The sequence below is a fragment of the Gymnodraco acuticeps genome, unplaced genomic scaffold (genome assembly GCF_902827175.1).
Source record: "Gymnodraco acuticeps unplaced genomic scaffold, fGymAcu1.1, whole genome shotgun sequence".
In the NCBI taxonomy this organism is placed as follows: Eukaryota; Metazoa; Chordata; class Actinopteri; order Perciformes; family Bathydraconidae; genus Gymnodraco; species Gymnodraco acuticeps.
The window spans coordinates 44,313-63,852 of NW_022992333.1; the positions used below are offsets into that span (position 1 = coordinate 44,313).

The following is a 19,540-nucleotide window of genomic DNA, read 5'->3' on the forward strand; positions in this document are numbered from 1 at the left end:
TTCAGGTGCAAATGGAAAAACAGCAACTCTTGGGAGAAAATTACTGAATGGAAAGGAGGAAACCTGAATGATTGATATTATATCTGGGAACTTTTTACGCATTTTATGGAAAATTAGGATATGTTTAAAATATTAAGCGAACAAGGAAAACCTTTTTGACTTTTTTATGATGATTGTTATTATCAAAATAAATTTACTTTTTATTATTTTTATAATTTTCTTTTTTATTATCATTATTTAAATTGTGTTTACTTTTTTTATTTTAGTTGTCATATTAAATAATACTTATTATCAGTAGGAGTACAATAATGACTTTTTATGCTTTTTGTTATTGTTGTTGCTGTTATAATTTTAATTGCATTTAACTATTTTTTTGTTTATTTGTATTATAAAGTTATTATTATTAGTACAATTGTTTTTAATATTATTATTGTTGTTGTATTTTTTTTTGTATTTTTTGTTTTATCTAGATCATTTGTATTACATAATTATTATTATCAGTATAACACTTAGTATTTATAGCATTTGTATTATTATAATTGTAGTTAGTTTAGTTTACTTTAATCCAAGTCATATCAGCATTTGTCTTTTGTGTATCATTTAGTTTGTGTGTCTTTCAATGTGGAAATGTAATAAAACCTATTGTAAAACAGCAAAAACCCAACAGAATAAACACAGGCACGCCAAAAAGATTCGGTCAATGAACACATCGACATTTCCTGTTGTTATTTGACTTCTGTACGGTCCTATATCTTAACCCTCAAATACTGTATGTACACATCTTTTTAATAAGGCAATAACATGAGATGCTCAAACATAATGTCCCACACCAAGATGGTCCTTGAACGCAGCACAGGCTGATTGTACACACAATTATATTTCTCTTCCAGTAAACTGTTCCAGTCCATGAAGCAGACTCAGCTCCTCCCTGCTGATAAACTGAGATATGTTAATATTTAACACCGTCAAAGAAAAAAAAACAACTTCACTAATCTCTGTTTGTTCTGCTGTGTACGTGCAGTGGTGACTCGTCATTAGGTTAAGGTAGGGCACAGCCCCACCTAAGAGGCTTCTCAATACTCAAATTTCCCCTCCTCGGTTCCCCTCCTCGAGACTTAGACCCGCCCACAGGAGATGCGAGCATGGGTGTGGATGCGAGCGGAGGACCGAGGAGGGGAACCGAGGAGAGAGGAGGGGAAGCAGCAGACGTTTAAAGAAATGAGAACTCCTCTCCTCTGAGCGGTCATATTAAAGCGACGTCCGTTCATTATTACGTGGCAACAGCTGCATCAGCTGTCGAGTGTTTTGTCATAGCGCTGTATCTCTGTTAGATCAGCTGAACATTGTTCCCCCACATATTTACTTTGAATTCATTGAGAGTGCGGTATAATGAGACAATAACAGGCTACAGATGCGGACACACACACACAAATATATTTATATAAATATATACAATTTAAAGTGTGAGAGCACTCTCATAATAACGTAACACAATCAGAGACTGGATATATCCCCCCCCCCCTCTCTGGTCGCTGAGATGGGGAATTGAAATTACGGGCCAAAAGTTGTATTTACAAGTAGGCCTATTAAAAGTAAGCAGAGGACACCAAACCAACTGAGACCCGTCTGTCTGCCGCATCTACGCACTGTACAACACACACCTACACACTGTACCACACACACACCTACACACTGTACCACACACACCTACACACTGTACCACACACAACCCTACACACACCTACACACTGTACCACACACACACCTACACACTGTACCACACACACCTACACACTGTACCCACACACACCCACACACACCTACACACTGTACCACACACACCTACACACTGTACCACACACACCTACACACTGTACCACACACACCTACACACTGTACCACACACACCTACACACTGTACCACACACACCTAAAGCATAAGCCGTTGTGTATTTTATTATGTGAAGCACTAAATGGTTTTAGAAACATATCGACTCTTTGTTTGTAGATATCTACTAAACTAAAGCAAATAAAGAGAGTAGGCCTGTTATACTGAGTGATATATATATTATACACACTGCTCTGCTTTCTGCACGGAGACCTTACAGCTGTTCTCTCTGGAAACATCGCGACGCTATGAAAGCAGTTTCTAAAATAATATCCAGGGGATGCATGCAGAGCTGTCATTGGCTGAGATAAGTCCGGCCGTGCGTCACGCCTCCACCGTTCCCGGAAATGCATCCGTGAAGGAGCCGTGGAGGAACCATCAGTGTATCCTCGGTTATAGCTCCTCCAGAGAGCCTCCTGAGAAGCCTCTCTAGTGTCAGCAGCAGTGGTGAGCCGTGACTTGTATACCTGGGCCCTCTGACGAGTTATTACGTCACAAGAGGCTTCTCAATACTCAAATTTCCCCTCTTCGACTCCTCGGTCCTCGGTCCTCCGGTAGTGACCCGGAAATGAATTTCAGCGCGCCATTTTGAAGGACGTCTCATTTCTCTAAATGCACACCGAGGACCGAGCATCGAGCGTCGAGGAGGCTCTCTGGAGGAGCTATAACCGAGGATACACTGATGGTTCCTCCACGGCTCCTCCGCGGATGCATTTCCGGGAACGGTGGAAGCGTGACGCACGGCCGGACTTATCTCAGCCAATGACAGATCTGCATGCATCCTCTGGATATTATTTTAGAAACTGCTTTCATCGCGTCGCGATGTTTACAGTGAGAACAGCTGTGAGGTCCGTGCAGAAAGCAGAGCAGTGTACAATATCACTCAGTATAACAGGCCTACATTACTCTCTTTATTTGCTGTAGTACAAAGAGTCGATATTTTTCTAAGACCATTTAGTGCTTCACATAATAAAATACACAACGGCTGTAGCCTGATTATGCTTTATGAGCTGTAAGTGTGTGTTGTAGGCAGTGTGTATGTGTGTGTGTGTGTGTGGTACAGTATGTAGGTGTGTGTTGTACAGTGCGTAGATGCGGCGGACAGACGGGTCTCAGTTGGTTTGGTGTCCTCTGCTTACTTTTAATTGAATTTCAAATCTTTATTTATACAGATAAATCCCATTGAGATCATTGATCTCTTTTTCAAGGGAGACCTGCTCAAGTAGTTCCACATGAAACATAACAACATAAATAGAACAACAAAAGGACATCATACAGCATCATTTACATAATTATCCACATAAACAGGTACCAATAGCTTCCGATTGAGTAGCATCCAACCGAGCTTTAAAAACATTTAGTGGCACCAGATTGCTCAGTTTCCATTTAATTTGCAGACTATTCCAAGACAGAGGAGCTGCGCATCTAAAAGCTGTCTTCCCTAAGACAGTCCTAGCAGTTAAAACCACAGCATGCGATCTCAGGCAGTAGCCACTTACAATTCTCCGTGAGATCAGGGAGCAGATATAAGATGGAAGTTTCCCTAACATGGCTTTGTATGTTAGGGAAACTTCCATCCAAGCTCCCTGATCTCAGGGTGAATTGTAAGTGGCTTATTATTATTACAAGTTAATACTTGTAAATACAACTTTTGGCCCGTAATTTCAATTCCCCATTTCAGCGACCAGAGAGAGGGGGGGATATATCCAGTCTCTGATTGTGTTACGTTATTATGAGAGTGCTCTCATACTTTAAATTGTATATATTTATATAAATATATTTGTGTGTCCGCATCTGTAGCCTGTTATTGTCTCATTATACCGCACTCTCAATGAATTCAAAGTAAATATGTGGGGGAACAATGTTCAGCTGATCTAACAGAGATACAGCGCTATGACAAAACACTCGACAGCTGATGCAGCTGTTGCCACGTAATAATGAACGGACGTCGCTTTAATATGACCGCTCAGAGGAGAGGAGTTCTCATTTCTTTAAACGCCTGCTGCTTCCCCTCCTCTCTCCTCGGTTCCCCTCCTCGGTCCTCCGCTCGCATCTCCTGTGGGCGGGTCTAAGTATCGAGGAGGGGAACCGAGGAGGGGAAATTTGAGTATTGAGAAGCCTCTACAGTGTATACTTCAGCGGAATATCAAAACAACGGCCCGAAGTGCAAAACGTATCAATGAAAGCGACCTTCTACCACACAAAACAACACCTGTAAATAACCCTATTTGTGTTCTTTGAAATTGAAAAGGATATTGCATTGTGTCTGTTACTTTCGTTGCAGTTGTATGTCTTAAGTGTAATTTGGCATGCTTTTATTTTGAAGGCGAGTTAACGCTGTTGACAGGAAGTTGTTGTTGTTATGGAAACAAGAAAAGTTTCACAGCGGGCGGAACTTGTCATAAAGTCCGCAATAATAACACCCACCCATTTAGAGGGAAGATATGATTGGTCAATTGTACTGTCATCTGACATTACTCTCTCGGTCAGTTACTATAGCTGGCCCTCTGTGAGTTCACAGCTGGACCGCCTGGACGTCCAACAGCTCCTCTCTTCACAGACTCGCAGAGACGAGCTTCTTTAATGTAACCCTTCACATTCCAACTGAAACTGAATAGGCAGATTCGAAGGATTTATTTCTTTGGAAATGTTATTTTAAATACAATTAAATCAAGTTATTTTGGTAAAACTAATGAAAAATATAACTAAAAAAATAAATTTGTAATGTTTTTAAATATTATTTTGTAGAATATCTTAGGCCCTCACAGAGGGCCTAGAGGGCCCTGACGGCTCGCCACTGGTCAGCAGAAAGTATTAAAATAATGATTACAACAAAATGCAAAAAATAAATTAAAATATATATAAAATATATTTTAAGATCATGTTTAATCATCTGATTCGTCTGTACATTGCTGTTTTAGTATGTGTTCTTCTAATTAGTGTCTACAGTGTGTGCCTATTGAGCTGTTTAGAGCCATGTGGGACAAAACCCGATCCTGCCCCTTCCTCTCACTGTCTAAGTGAATGGTGACTGTAAAAACTACACTGCGCATGCTCAGAGTATTTTCCTATTTAATGTGTGTGGCAAAAAATAATGACCATAGGGGCATAGAGCTGCCATCCCCACCATACGTCATCTCACATCATTCAGAGCTGATTGGCTGTAAGTACGTGTGCCGCGAAAAGTGTGGTGTGTGAAGAGCAGGTGAAGAGGAGGAGAGAGACGCGTCCTAAAACCAGAAAGTAAGCTGCGCATGGCTTCCCTCCACAAAAAAGCAATGAGATTTCTCCATAGGATTTTAGAAAATAGCTCAAAATAAGATCTGTGGGAAACGTAGCTGTTAGATAAATGCACGTTTTGTTCAGCCGGATAATATCCACATGTCTACCCTACTTTTATAATTTTCGAATCATATCCGTCATTTAGATTTATGATAGACTTTTGAAACTACAAGAAGATAAGGAGGACTTTTACAAAAAAGTAATAGAGATTTTTGTCCAGAAGGATAGGCAAATGGACTTCATCTTCAAGTCAAGGTAAGACCGCAATTTTATTGAAAATGGGATCTTACTAAGAGAGAACAATTCAATATTTAAATGATACAATTAAATGTTTTGGGGTATCCTTCTGTTGAACTGTCTGTTTAAAATTAATTGAAGCATCAGACTAAAGTTTTGAAAGTAATATTATATTTTGATTTAGGTCAAAATATAATATTTGTAAACCTGAAGAGTCAGTGCCAGTGCCTCACCAGCCATGAACCTCACTGCAGAAGCTACAGTATAGACATGTACGTTTTTTGTGCCCCACCACTTTTGTACATATAGAAATGCCACTGACGCTGTACCACATGATTGTGATGTCACTACCTGGGGTATAAAACCGTTGGAAGTCACCCTTCTCTCTCTGTCCTCAAGCCTCTTGAGATGTGTGCCTATAATAAATAACGCCGTGATGAATGGCTAAACTTGAACTGCTGAGATTATTCACCTTTCTGCTGCAGGAGACAAAAAGGTTTAAGTCTAAATCTGCTAACAGGTTATGGGCCCAGATGCGAGGAATTATTCTACAGTTCGAAGCGCACGTGCGATAACAAGGCGAGAAGATTGCCTGTTAGCATGGTTAGCATAGGAGTAGCTAGTTAGCCACGTGTTAAGCTAGTTTAGCATCGGGAGAACCGAAGGAAGCTTAAGCTAACGAGGACCTAAGCTAAGCTACTGAAGCTACAAACGAAAAAGCATGGCGAATAGAACCACGAGGAAGAGCAAGTGGCCCACGTTCGACGGGAAAGCAGAAGAGTATGAGCTCTGGGAAGAGAGGATGTTGTGTTGCATGCACGGAGTGGGATTGAAGGAGACCATCCTTCGAGCACCCGCTGGAGAGCTGACCGCGGCACTGAGGGCTCAAGACGACAAGCTCAATGCTGACGCCTATTGTGAGTTAGCACCGCTACTCGACAATACCAGTTTAGGCCTGATATTCAGAGACACGAAGGACAAGGGCCGAGAAACTCTCAGAGTATTACGGGAGCACTATATTGGAAAAGGCAGACCCAGGATCGTCACCTTGTATATAACCATGACTGAAGAAGAAGAAAGCTGATAATGAAACGGTAACAGAGTGCATTATCCGAGCTGAGCAGATCATTACGGCACTCAGGAGCGCGGGAGAAGCACCGAGTGAGGGACTAATGATGGCGATGGTTATGTGGGGATTACCCGAAAAATACAAGCCGTTCACTCTAATGGTGACACACGGTGACAGTGAAGTAACGTTGGGACAGTTCAAGGCGAAGTTGAGGAACTTCGAGGCCTCAGAAGATTCAGCCTCAGACGAGACGAGCGAGAGGGTGCTGAGGGTCCAAGCAGCAACAAAGAGAAAGCCCGCCAAACGATTCATCCCGATGGCGACGGAGAACACGTCGGCACATGTTGGCGATGCGGAGAGAAAGGCCATCGAAAAGATGACTGCAGAAAGAAAGTCTGGTGTAGCTTTTGTAAAAGCAAGGGGCACACAGACAAAGCGTGCACAAAGAAGGACCGAGGTGATGCCACTCGGTGCGCGAGCATGCCAGGTGGTACCGGAGAAGCTGCGGTAGAAGATGACTACACCTTCAAAGTGCGAGCTGAAGGGACAGAGACAGAGACAACAGACCCACAGAAAAGGATTGATCGTGGACACGGGAGCGTCGTCTCACATCATCAACGATAAGAATAAATTCAAGATTTTTGACAGCACCTTCAAGCCGGAGAGACAGAGCATGGAATTGGCAGACGGGAGGCGCACCTTCGGGGTAGCACAAGGCAGAGGAGAAGCAGAGATGTGTCTGATAGACAGCGAGGGACGACGGTGTAAAGTGACTCTGAAGAAAGCATCCCATCGTACCCCCAATAACTCTTTTCCGTGAAGTCTGCTACAGCTAACGGAGCCAAGGTGTTCTTCGACGAAGGTAAAGATGCTCTGATGGTACCGGATGGTACCAAGTTTGAAATTGATGTATGTAAGAAAATGTACTATTTGCAAACAGAGTGTGATGTTGAAGATAAGTGTCATGTCAGCCATGATATCCAAACGTGGCATGAGATTATGGGTCACTGTAATTATGAGGATGTGTTAAAGCTGCAGGATGTAACTGTAGGTATGCATATTAAGGGTACAAAGCGTAAGCCTGATAAAGATTGTACAGTATGCATAGAGGGAGAGTTTACCCAAACGAGAAACAGAGATCCGACCGATCAAGCAAACACACCACTTGAGTTGGTGAACACTGATCTAGCTGGTCCAGTTAATAACGAGTCCATAAATGGCTTCAAGTATATGCAGTCATTTACAGATGTGTGTACAGGGGCAGTGTTTGTGTATTTCCTGAAAGCGAAGAGTGACGCAGTTCAAGCCACTGAGAAGTATCTGGCAGATGTTACCCTATGGGACGGTGAAATGCATTAGATCAGATAATGGGACTGAGTTCACTGGTAAGGACTTTCAGACACTATTGAGAAAGAACAAGATCAGACATGAGACGTCTTGTCCTTATTCCCCACATCAGAACGGGACAGCTGAAAGAGAAGGGCGCACTCTTTTTGAAATGGCCAGATGTATGCTTATTGACAGTGATCTGCCTAAAAACCTGTGGCACCATGCCATTCAGGAAGCAGCACATACCAGAAACCGGTGTTTTAATAAGCACACGGGCACTACGCCATATTCAGCACTGACAGGGAAGAAGTGTAACTTAGCGAGGATGCGTACGTTTGGAGCAGTGTGCTATGCCTACCAGCAGGACAGAGACAAATTAGACACTAGGTGTGAGAAAGGACGTTTTGTAGGGCATGACAAGGGAAGCCCCGCCTATCTAGTTTACTACCCCGACAAAGAGAAGGTTCAGAAGCACAGACTAGTAAAGTTTATCACCAGCACAACTTGTGATAGCGAGACTCAGACACAGTGGTTAGAACAGGATTCGGACGAAGACTGTGAAGAGGGAGTAAAGGCCCCACAGCCTATACTGAGCAAAGATGTACAAGCTAACGCTCCACAGTCAGCACCAGAGGATGATGGCGAACAGCACCCTAGGGTGGAGTCACATGCCTCAGAGAGTGGGAGATATCCCAGTAGGGAGCGCAAACCTTGAGTACTTTAGAGATTATACTCAGGAAGATAGTGATGAAGAGGATAAAACACTCACTAGTATAGATTATTGTTACAGAGCAGTTTGCAGTGTACCTCTGACCTTTAAAGAGGCCATGACATCGACCGAGTCAGAAACCTGGGGAAAAGCGATGGATGAGGAAATTAAGTCTCTAGAAGACAATCAGACTTTTACCCTGACAAAATTGCCAGAGGGCAGGAAAACAGTGGGAGGTAAATGGGTCTATTCAGTTAAAGGAGACGTTGACGGACACGACAAGTACAAAGCTAGGTTCGTAGCAAAAGGATACAGTCAGAGGGCGGGGATAGATTACGGAGAGACGTTCTCATCTACAGCCAACCTGACAAGTGTACGTGAATTAATGCAGAAGGCAGCCCAAGAGGATTTTATTTTACACCAGATGGATGTAAAGACAGCCTACCTGCATGCACCCATCGATCACGACATTTACATGGAACAACCTGAGGGTTATGTAAAGGAGGGAGGAAAGCTAGTGTGTAAGCTAGAGAAGTCAATACGGCCTGAAGCAGTCAGGGCGAAATTGGAATACGATGTTGCATGAATGCTTAACAGATGACAATTTCACACAGAACCCGGCAGACCACTGCGTGTACTCCAAGGAGTCTAAAGAGGGGAAAGTCATAATTGCTATCTGGGTCGATGATCTTATCATCACAGCCAGCAACACCAAGATTTTAGAGAAAGTGAAAAACATGCTTTCCACAAAATTTAAAATGAAGGATTTAGGGAGATTAAATCATTTTCTGGGCATGGATTTCAGTCAGTCTGACGGCTGTGTGAAAGTATCACAAAAGAGATACGTGGAAAAGATACTGGAACGTTTTGACATGCAGGAGTGTAGGGTAAGGGACACACCTTGTGACCAAAAGTTAGATTACACTGAAGATGCACCTAAAATGGTGGATGTGAAGAAATACAGAGAGGCTGTTGGCAGCCTAATCTATTTGACTACCTGTACACGTGCAGACCTATGTTTCGTGGTAAGCAAGTTATAACAATATTTGATGAACATTGGGTTACAGTAAAACACGTTTTGTTATCTCAGGGGTACTGCAGACAAGCCGCTTTGTTTCAGAAAGAGCATTGAGAAACTAGGCCTGCAGGCTTATAGTGACGCTGATTGGGCTGCAGATAAAACAGATAGACGCAGTATGACAGGGTATTGTGTGAGCATGAGTAAGGACAGCTCACTAGTCTCTTTGAAAACCAAGAAACAGCCTACAGTAGCGCTTTCCACATGTGAAGCTGAGTATATGGCTCTAGCTCTATTAATACAGGAGTGTATTTACTTGGAGCAGCTACTGGAAGGGATAGACACATATGTGTATAAGAAAAGAGTTGTAAACGAGGACAATCAGGGGACAATAGCCCTTGCTAAAAATCCTGTGTGTAGACAAAGGTGTAAACACGTGGATATTAAGTACCACTTCATTAGGTCCACCATAAGGCAGGGAAAGATGACACTGGTTTATTGTCCTACAGACGAAATGGTTGCAGATGTGATGACCAAGCCTGCTTCCAAACTGAAGCTGAGGACATTTGAAGGGATCATGTTTGGTGTGTAAAATGTGTGGAAGAAGCCCACATTTAAATCATTTGTACCATGTTTTTGTTTTGTTGATTAGATATGAACAGGTAAACAGTAAGCACATAATTCATAAGTTGGAGTGTTGAGATATAACATACAGGCTTGTATGACTCCATGTATTACTGTGTACCATATTGTCTATGTAAGTAGCTGCGACTTCTGTGTTCATTGGTTAGCGCTGTACAACATGATTGTGATGTCACTACCTGGGGTATAAGACCGTTGGAAGTCACCCTTCTCTCTCTGTCCTCAAGCCTCTTGAGATGTGTGCCTATAATGAATAACGCCGTGATGAATGGCTAAACTTGAACTGCTGAGATTATTCACCTTTCTGCTGCAGGAGACAAAAAGGTTTAAGACTAAATCTGCTAACAAGTCGTCTGATTCGTCTGTACATTGCTGTTTTAGTCTGCAGTCTTCTAACTAGTGTCTACAGTGTGCCTATTGAGCCGTGTGAGCAACGTGGGGCAAGCCCCGATCAAGCCCCTCTCTCTGCGGTTAAAATGAACGTGTGCTGTAAAAACTACACTGCGCATGCTCAGAGTGTTTTTCTATTCAATGTGTGCGGCACAAAAATAATCACCATAGGGGCACTGTGCTGCCATACTCACCAAACGTCATCTCTTAAATCAGAGAGCTGATTGGCTGTAAATACGAGTTCTGTGAAAAGTTTAGATGTGAAGAGGAGACGAGAGAGCAGCGTATAGCGATTAAAATCAGTAAAACGGAAAGAAAATGATTGAAGTTGACCGGTCGATCGCGGGGAGATTCCCAGTCGATCACGAGATGTGTCTAAAAATAGAACAACAATATTCAGTTTTATCGTTAATGTCCTATAACATAATCTTCCCGTGCCAGAATAATGCACTTGAACGCACCAAAGCTTTGTGATTGGCCGGCGTGACCCCATGTGTGGGGGCGTGGCTGGTGGTCAGTGGGCACTATTTCGCTAACGTTGTCCGTGTCAACAGGAGTGACAGTCCGCACACACACAAGACCGCAATTATGGCAGAAGCAAAAAAGCCCAAAATATATAATTGTCACTCCGAGTGGGAGGATGATTATTTTATTTTTTATATCTAATCCAATTCAAAGTCCATCTGTCTCATCTGCAATGTGAGCGTGGCTTTATCGAAGAAGGGTAATTTAGGAGCGGCATTTCAAAACAGTGCACAAACGCTACGAGACGGAACTCCCTCCTAATTCTGCCCTACGCTCCAAAAGGGGAGGGGCCTGAAAGGACAGCTAAATGCACAGCAGTCCATTTTCACCAGGCCCGACAACAAGAGCAAGGCTGCTACCAGAGCATCTTATCGTGTCAGGCACGTTCTTGAGAAACACATTAAGTCTTTCAAAGACGGCGAAGTTGTGAAAGAAGCTTTCCTGGAGGCTGCCGACGCGCTTTTTGGGGACAGTAAAAATAACAGAAGCATTTCAACAGGTTTTTGATATAATAAAAACTCAAGTTGGATACCGTTATTAATCAGCTGTAAGTTTTAGTTTGTTTGAACTTATTCATTATAATTATTGTACAAAATGGTATAAGAATGCAAACTTAAATTGATTATAGTCTATTATCAATTCAGGTTAAGAAGCTAGTGTTGCTTGCATCCTATTTTAAAGGCATTTCTTTTTATAATCTACTAAAATGCAACAAAAAAATGGTTTGATTTTATTAATGTTGTCTTTTGTATTGCACTTTGGCAGCAGATTCCTGAGCAGCTTCAGATCTGAGTCATCTTATTAGTAAGCCTCATTTTAATGGCAAAGAAAGGGTTCAGAGTATTTTCTTTTTCCCTGTGTCATATGTGGCAGCACTGTTCAATGCTTCTTGAAAACATTACTCACTGTAGTGACGTTTGAATAAACTCCAACTCTGTATCAACAACACTGTTGTGTAACTTCAGTTAAATACTTGTATGTGTGTAGATTAGAAAGAGGTAAAATAAAGGATCTGCAGTATTTTACGAGGTATTAATCGTACAAAGGTCAGTTTTATACAAGTAGAAGTGTGTATTTACCTGGTAGTAGGCTGTCAGTAACTACGCCTCTCTATTTGGACTGGTAGATCTCGGCAGACTGGCAACTTTAAAAGTAGCTCTCGGTTCAAATAAGGTTGGGCACCCCTGGCCTACAGCTATTTGTTTACTTGTTTAAAAAAGCCCCAGAAGCTTGTATACACACATCTAAGTTGTTCGTGCCCCACCACCTTCGTACATATAAAAACGCCACTGAGTACGTCACCTTTCCAGCTGTGTCTGCTTTGATGCTAAACTGCAGTTAGTTTTTAACTCCTTTCTGCAAATACAATGCAAACAGCTTTATTTATAAAGCACTTTAAAACCTCCAGACCAAAGTGATGCACAGTCAAATAAACAAACAAAACATACAACAAAATCACACAGCACAACTCACACACCATGAAACAAGTACAAGTTAACACAATAGACAATTTAAAAGCAACAAAAGCAACAACAACGACACAGCTGAAAGTAAAACTAAATCTAGCCTATTTGAAACCACACAATTTCGTATGTTAAAACTGCAGTAAGAAGGGCAGACACTAGACTGCACTGGGTCCTAACAAGTAAATGTTCATTACTCACTATAGAGTAATACATATACAGCATTAACATGTACGCCCATGAGTTTGAAAATGTGGTATATTTTGTATTCTGCTCTTCCCTTTTCAGTATCTCAACCATCGCTGGTACATCTGCATTGATTCAGGATATAAGCAGCACATTTAAAGGTTCTTAAATTACAACAATACAACATGTCTGGATTGTTTTATCATACACTCATATATAACAAACTACTTTTATTGAATGGGTTTATCAATGACATGAAGTGGCGTCTTTTGATTTACAGTGTGAGATTTCCAAAACGTTTTGATTCATGTGATCACGATCTTTAGCTTCATCCCTATACAAAAAACTCCTTCACACTATTCACTTGTGAACAGCGTTTTGATGTACGTAGTTATAAATGTTAGAACTTATATATAGTGTGTGTGTGTGTGTGTGTGTGTGTGTGTGTGTGTGTGTGTGTGTGTGTGTGTGTGTGTGTGTGTGTGTGTGTGTGTGTCAGAGGGGGGTGGTGTGGTTGGAGGGGAACAGGCCACTCTTCCCCCTCAGAGCTCCTCTCCACCAGGTCGGGTCAGAGCTCTCCAGCACCGAGATCACGTCTCCGGTGTTAAACTCCAACTCGTCCGGCTCCTCTGCCTCGAAAGTGTACAGAGCTCTGACCTGCACACACACACACACACACACACACACACAACACACACCACACACACAACACACACACACACACACACCACACACACACACACACACACACACCACACACACAACACACACCCACACACACACACACACACACACACACACACACACACACACACACACACACACACACGCACGCACGCGCGCACACACACACACACACACACTCAAAGTCATTCAGGTACAATATTACAGCTGCAACCACGATCAACTTCTCTTATGGGCAATTTACATGGACTTTGGAACTGGAGAGCACCGGTTCACCTCCTGTCTACTGCCCAGGTGGCCTAAGCAATTCACCAGTCTCCTCTGTATGACTTGTGTTTAATTCCTGAATGTCCTCAACTCCATAATTCCCTGAAAAAGTTAGGCAACAACTGGCAGAATTCTGAATAAAACTGATACCGAGGTACAGCAGTTCAAATTCATTATGCTGCCATGTACACACACACACACACAACACACACACACACACACACACACACACACACACACACACACACACACACACACACACACACACACACACACACACACACACACACACACACACACACACACACACCCTGTCGTGGTGCCACGGGTGCAGATGCAGGTGGGCAGTCGGAGGAGGGAGGAGGTGGCAGAGGACGCTGGGAAGGAAGAACATCTTCTGAGCCCCTTCGTTGCTGTTGAGACAAAACAATAAAATACACTACTTTATATGGATTTCATTTAGTACTTCTGTTTACTGTCTTTATATATTTGTGTATAAAATAATGCAAATCTGACTTTAATCTAAAAATCCTGACTAAACTCACATAGATGTTGCACACATAATCCCCTTCTGTATATATCATTTCAATTATTGAATCACAATCCTAATTTGAAATCAATTGCTACGACTCTGTTTCAATACTAAAGGAAGTTTCTGTTCAAATCCCTCCTTAGTACATAACAATAAGTATATATATTATATATTGTTAGTTTTCATTCGAAGGTGACCATCAGAGGTGGGAAGTACAAATACTGCGTTCCTGTACTTAAGTATATTTATCTGGTATTAGTACTTTACTCCACTACTTATTTTTCTGACGACTTTTTACTTTGACTTCTCACATGTTGAACACAAATACCTGTACTTTCTACTTCTTACATGTTGAACACAAATACCTGTACTTTCTACTTCTCACATGTTGAACACAAATACCTGTACTTTCTACTTCTCACATGTTGAACACAAATACCTGTACTTTCTACTTCTCACATGTTGAACTCAAATACCTGTACTTTCTACTTCTTACATGTTGAACTCAAATACCTGTACTTTCTACTTCTTACATGTTGAACCCAAATACCTTTACTTTCTACTTCTTACATGTTGAACCCAAATACCTGTACTTTCTACTTCTCACATGTTGAACACTAATACCTGTACTTTCTACTTCTTACATGTTGAACACAAATACCTGTACTTTCTACTTCTCACATGTTGAACACAAATACCTGTACTTTCTACTTCTTACATGTTGAACACAAATACCTGTACTTTCTACTTCTTACATGTTGAACCCAAATACCTTTACTTTCTACTTCTTACATGTTGAACTCAAATACCTGTACTTTCTACTTCTTACATGTTGAACCCAAATACCTGTACTTTCTACTTCTTACATGTTGAACCCAAATACCTGTACTTTCTACTTCTCACATGTTGAACACTAATACCTGTACTTTCTACTTCTTACATGTTGAACACAAATACCTGTACTTTCTACTTCTTACATGTTGAACTCAAATACCTGTACTTTCTACTTCTTACATGTTGAACACAAATACCTGTACTTTCTACTTCTTACATGTTGAACACAAATACCTGTACTTTCTACTTCTCACATGTTGAACACTAATACCTGTACTTTCTACTTCTCACATGTTGAACACTAATACCTGTACTTTCTACTTCTTACATGTTGAACACTAATACCTGTACTTTCTACTTCTCACATGTTGAACACTAATACCTGTACTTTCTACTTCTCACATGTTGAACACTAATACCTGTACTTTCTACTTCTCACATGTTGAACACTAATACCTGTACTTTCTACTTCTCACATGTTGAACACAAATACCTGTACTTTCTACTTCTCACATGTTGAACACAAATACCTGTACTTTCTACTTCTTACATGTTGAACACAAATACCTGTACTTTCTACTTCTTACATGTTGAACCCAAATACCTGTACTTTCTACTTCTCACATGTTGAACACTAATACCTGTACTTTCTACTTCTTACATGTTGAACACAAATACCTGTACTTTCTACTTCTTACATGTTGAACACAAATACCTGTACTTTCTACTTCTTACATGTTGAACACAAATACCTGTACTTTCTACTTCTTACATGTTGAACTCAAATACCTGTACTTTCTACTTCTCTCATGTTGAACCCAAATACCTGTACTTTCTACTTCTTACATGTTGAACACAAATACCTTTACTTTCTACTTCTTACAGGTTGAACTCTAATACCTGTACTTTCTACTTCTTACATGTCGAACACAAATACCTGTACTTTCTACTTCTCACATGTTGAACACTAATACCTGTACTTTCTACTTCTTACATGTTGAACCCAAATACCTTTACTTTCTACTTCTTACATGTTGAACTCAAATACCTGTACTTTCTACTTCTTACATGTTGAACCCAAATAACCTTTACTTTCTACTTCTTACATGTTTGAACTCAAATACTTGTACTGTCTACTTCTTTTCATGTTGAACTCAAATACCTGTACTTCTACTTCTCACATGTTGAACACTAATACCTGTACTTTCTACTTCTCACATGTTGAACACAAATACCTGTACTTTCTACTTCTTACATGTTGAACACAAATACCTGTACTTTCTACTTCTCACATGTTGAACACTAATACCTGTACTTTCTACTTCTTACATGTTGAACACAAATACCTGTACTTTCTACTTCTTACATGTTGAACACAAATACCTATACTTTCTACTTCTTACATGTTGAACACAAATACCTGTACTTTCTACTTCTTACATGTTGAACTCAAATACCTATACTTTCTACTTCTCTCATGTTGAACCCAAATACCTGTACTTTCTACTTCTTACATGTTGAACACAAATACCTTTACTTTCTACTTCTTACAGGTTGAACTCTAATACCTGTACTTTCTACTTCTTACATGTTGAACACAAATACCTGTACTTTCTACTTCTCACATGTTGAACACTAATACCTGTACTTTCTACTTCTTACATGTTGAACACAAATACCTGTACTTTCTACTTCTTACATGTTGAACCCAAATACCTTTACTTTCTACTTCTCACATGTTGAACCCAAATACCTTTACTTTCTACTTCTTACATGTTGAACTCAAATACCTGTACTTTCTACTTCTTACATGTTGAACTCAAATACCTGTACTTTCTACTTCTTACATGTTGAACCCAAATACCTGTACTTTCTACTTCTTACATGTTGAACTCAAATACCTGTACTTTCTACTTCTTACATGTTGAACCCAAATACCTGTACTTTTCTACTTCTTACATGTTGAACTCAAATACCTGTACTTTCTACTTCTTACATGTTGAACTCAAATACCTGTACTTTCTACTTCTTACATGTTGAACTCAAATACCTGTACTTTCTACTTCTTACATGTTGAACCCAAATACCTGTACTTTCTACTTCTTACATGTTGAAACCCAAATACCTTTACTTTCTACTTCTTACATGTTGAACTCAAATACCTGTACTTTTCTACTTCTTACATTGTTGAACTCAAATACCTGTACTTTCTACTTCTTACATGTTGAACCCAAATACCTGTACTTTCTACTTCTTACATGTTGAACTCAATACCTGTACTTTCTACTTCTTACATGTTGAACACAAATACCCTGTACTTTCTACTTTCTCACATGTTGATAACACTAATACCTGTACTTTCTACTTCTTACATGTTGAACCCCAAATACCTTTACTTTTTCTACTTCTTACATGTTGAACTCAAATACCTGTACTTTCTACTTTCTTACATGTTGAACTCAAATACCTGTACTTTCTACTTCTTACATGTTTGAACCCAAATACCTTTACTTTCTACTTCTTACATGTTGAACCCAAATACCTTTACTTTCTACTTCTTACATGTTGAACTCAAATACCTGTACTTTCTACTTCTTACATGTTGAACCCAAATACCTGTACTTTCTACTTCTTACATGTTGAACCCAAATACCTTTACTTTTCTACTTCTTACATGTTGAACTCAAATACCTGTACTTTCTACTTCTTACATGTTGAACTCAAATCCTGTACTTTCTACTTCTTACATGTTGAACCCAAATACCTTTACTTTCTACTTCTTAACCTGTTGAACCCAAATACCTTTACTTTCTACTTCTTACATGTTGAACCCAAAATACCTTTACCTTTCTACTTCTTACATGTGTTGAACTCAAATACCTGTACTTTCTACTTCTTACATGTTGAACTCAAATACCTGTACTTTCTACTTCTTACATGCTGAACCCAAATACCTGTACTTTCTACTTCTTACATGTTGAACCCAAATACCTTTACTTTCTACTTCTTACATGTTGAACCCAAATACCTTTACTTTCTACTTCTTACATGTTGAACTCAAATACCTGTACTTTCTACTTCTTACATGTTGAACTCAAATACCTGTACTTTCTACTTCTTACATGTTGAACCCAAATACCTTACTTTCTACTTCTTACATGTTGAACACAAATACCTGTACTTCTTCTACTTCTTACATGTTGAACCCAAATACCTTTACTTTCTACTTCTTACATGTTGAACCCAAATACCTTTACTTTCGACTTCTTACAGTTGAACCCAAAACCTTTAGTTTCTACTTCTTACATGTTGAACTCAAATACCTGTACTTTCTACTTCTACATGCTGAACCCAAATACCCTGTACTTTCTACTTCTTACATGTTGAACTCAAATACCTGTACTTTCTACTTCTTACATGTTGAACCACAAATACCTTTACTTTCTACTTCTTACATGTTGAACCCAAATACCTGTACTTTCTACTTCTTACATGTGAACTCAAATACCTGTACTTCTACTTCTTACATGTTGAACTCAAATACCTGTACTTTCTACTTCTCTCATTTCCCAAACAGCTGGTTCCTTTAGTCTGAATGTGTGTTTGATGCGTGATCATTATTCTTTAGAGTCATTGCGTGCCTATTGATTTGAACACGATCCGTGTATCCATCATTTCCTGGTCTTCTCTAAAGAAGAGGGACCAATGGAAACGTTGTCATGTTGCCGTTGTTCAGCATGGAAACATTCATTAGCTAACAATGACATTATTGTTCTATTAATATAAGGAAGGGGTCCGGGTACTCTTTAAAACAGCTGCTAGTTATGGGTACTTTTGACTGAAGTACATTTCAAAGTTCTTTACTTTGACTTGAGTAAAGAAGTTTTAGTCAGTACTTCTACTTTCACCAGAGTATTTTAAAACACCGAGTATCTGTACTTCTGCTCTATCTGTTCCTACCTGGGTTCCGGTCCTCCAGCAGGAACACCTTGGTCTGCTTGGAGATGGATGTGTGTTGGTATATCTCCACCAGCTGGTTGAGGGAGGGGAATCTCTCCGACCAGAGGTAGTACTGGCCCCCTGCTGTCCCGCAGGACCTAAAGTGCTGCACAGCTGCCTCTAATCTACAGGGCAGGACACACAGAATCAAATACTACTATTACAAGTCTTTGCAATGCTTTTTTCCTGTCATAGGCAGCACAATATATATATTTAAAAAACATTTTCTCCAAAAAGTGTTTTTATTTAGAGAAACGTTTTTTTGCAGTCGTTAAACATTATACCGATTTATTTTACTTTTTTAAATTACGAGAATTTAAAATGGAATTTAAAGAAAAACTTGTAACTATGGGATAAAAATTCATAATTAAGATATCATAATTATCAAATTCATATTTATGAATTAACTTTGTAAATGATGAGATAAAAAGTCAAACATATGAGATGACAGTCATAATCATGAGATTAAACAGTTATTATTATAAA

General features: G+C 40.0%; 1 protein-coding gene across 1 annotated transcript; it reads right to left on the reverse strand.

Moving 5' to 3' along the window:
* Positions 1-13,233: 13,233 nt before the first annotated feature.
* On the reverse strand, positions 13,234-19,179 carry LOC117541426 (GRB2-related adaptor protein 2-like; the record flags this gene model as incomplete). The annotated part of the gene is made up of 2 exons (XM_034208570.1): positions 13,234-13,367; positions 19,016-19,179. Coding segments are annotated over 2 exons (298 nt in total), but the record flags the coding sequence as incomplete, so codon positions are not given.
* Between the last annotated feature and the right edge of the window lie 361 nt (positions 19,180-19,540).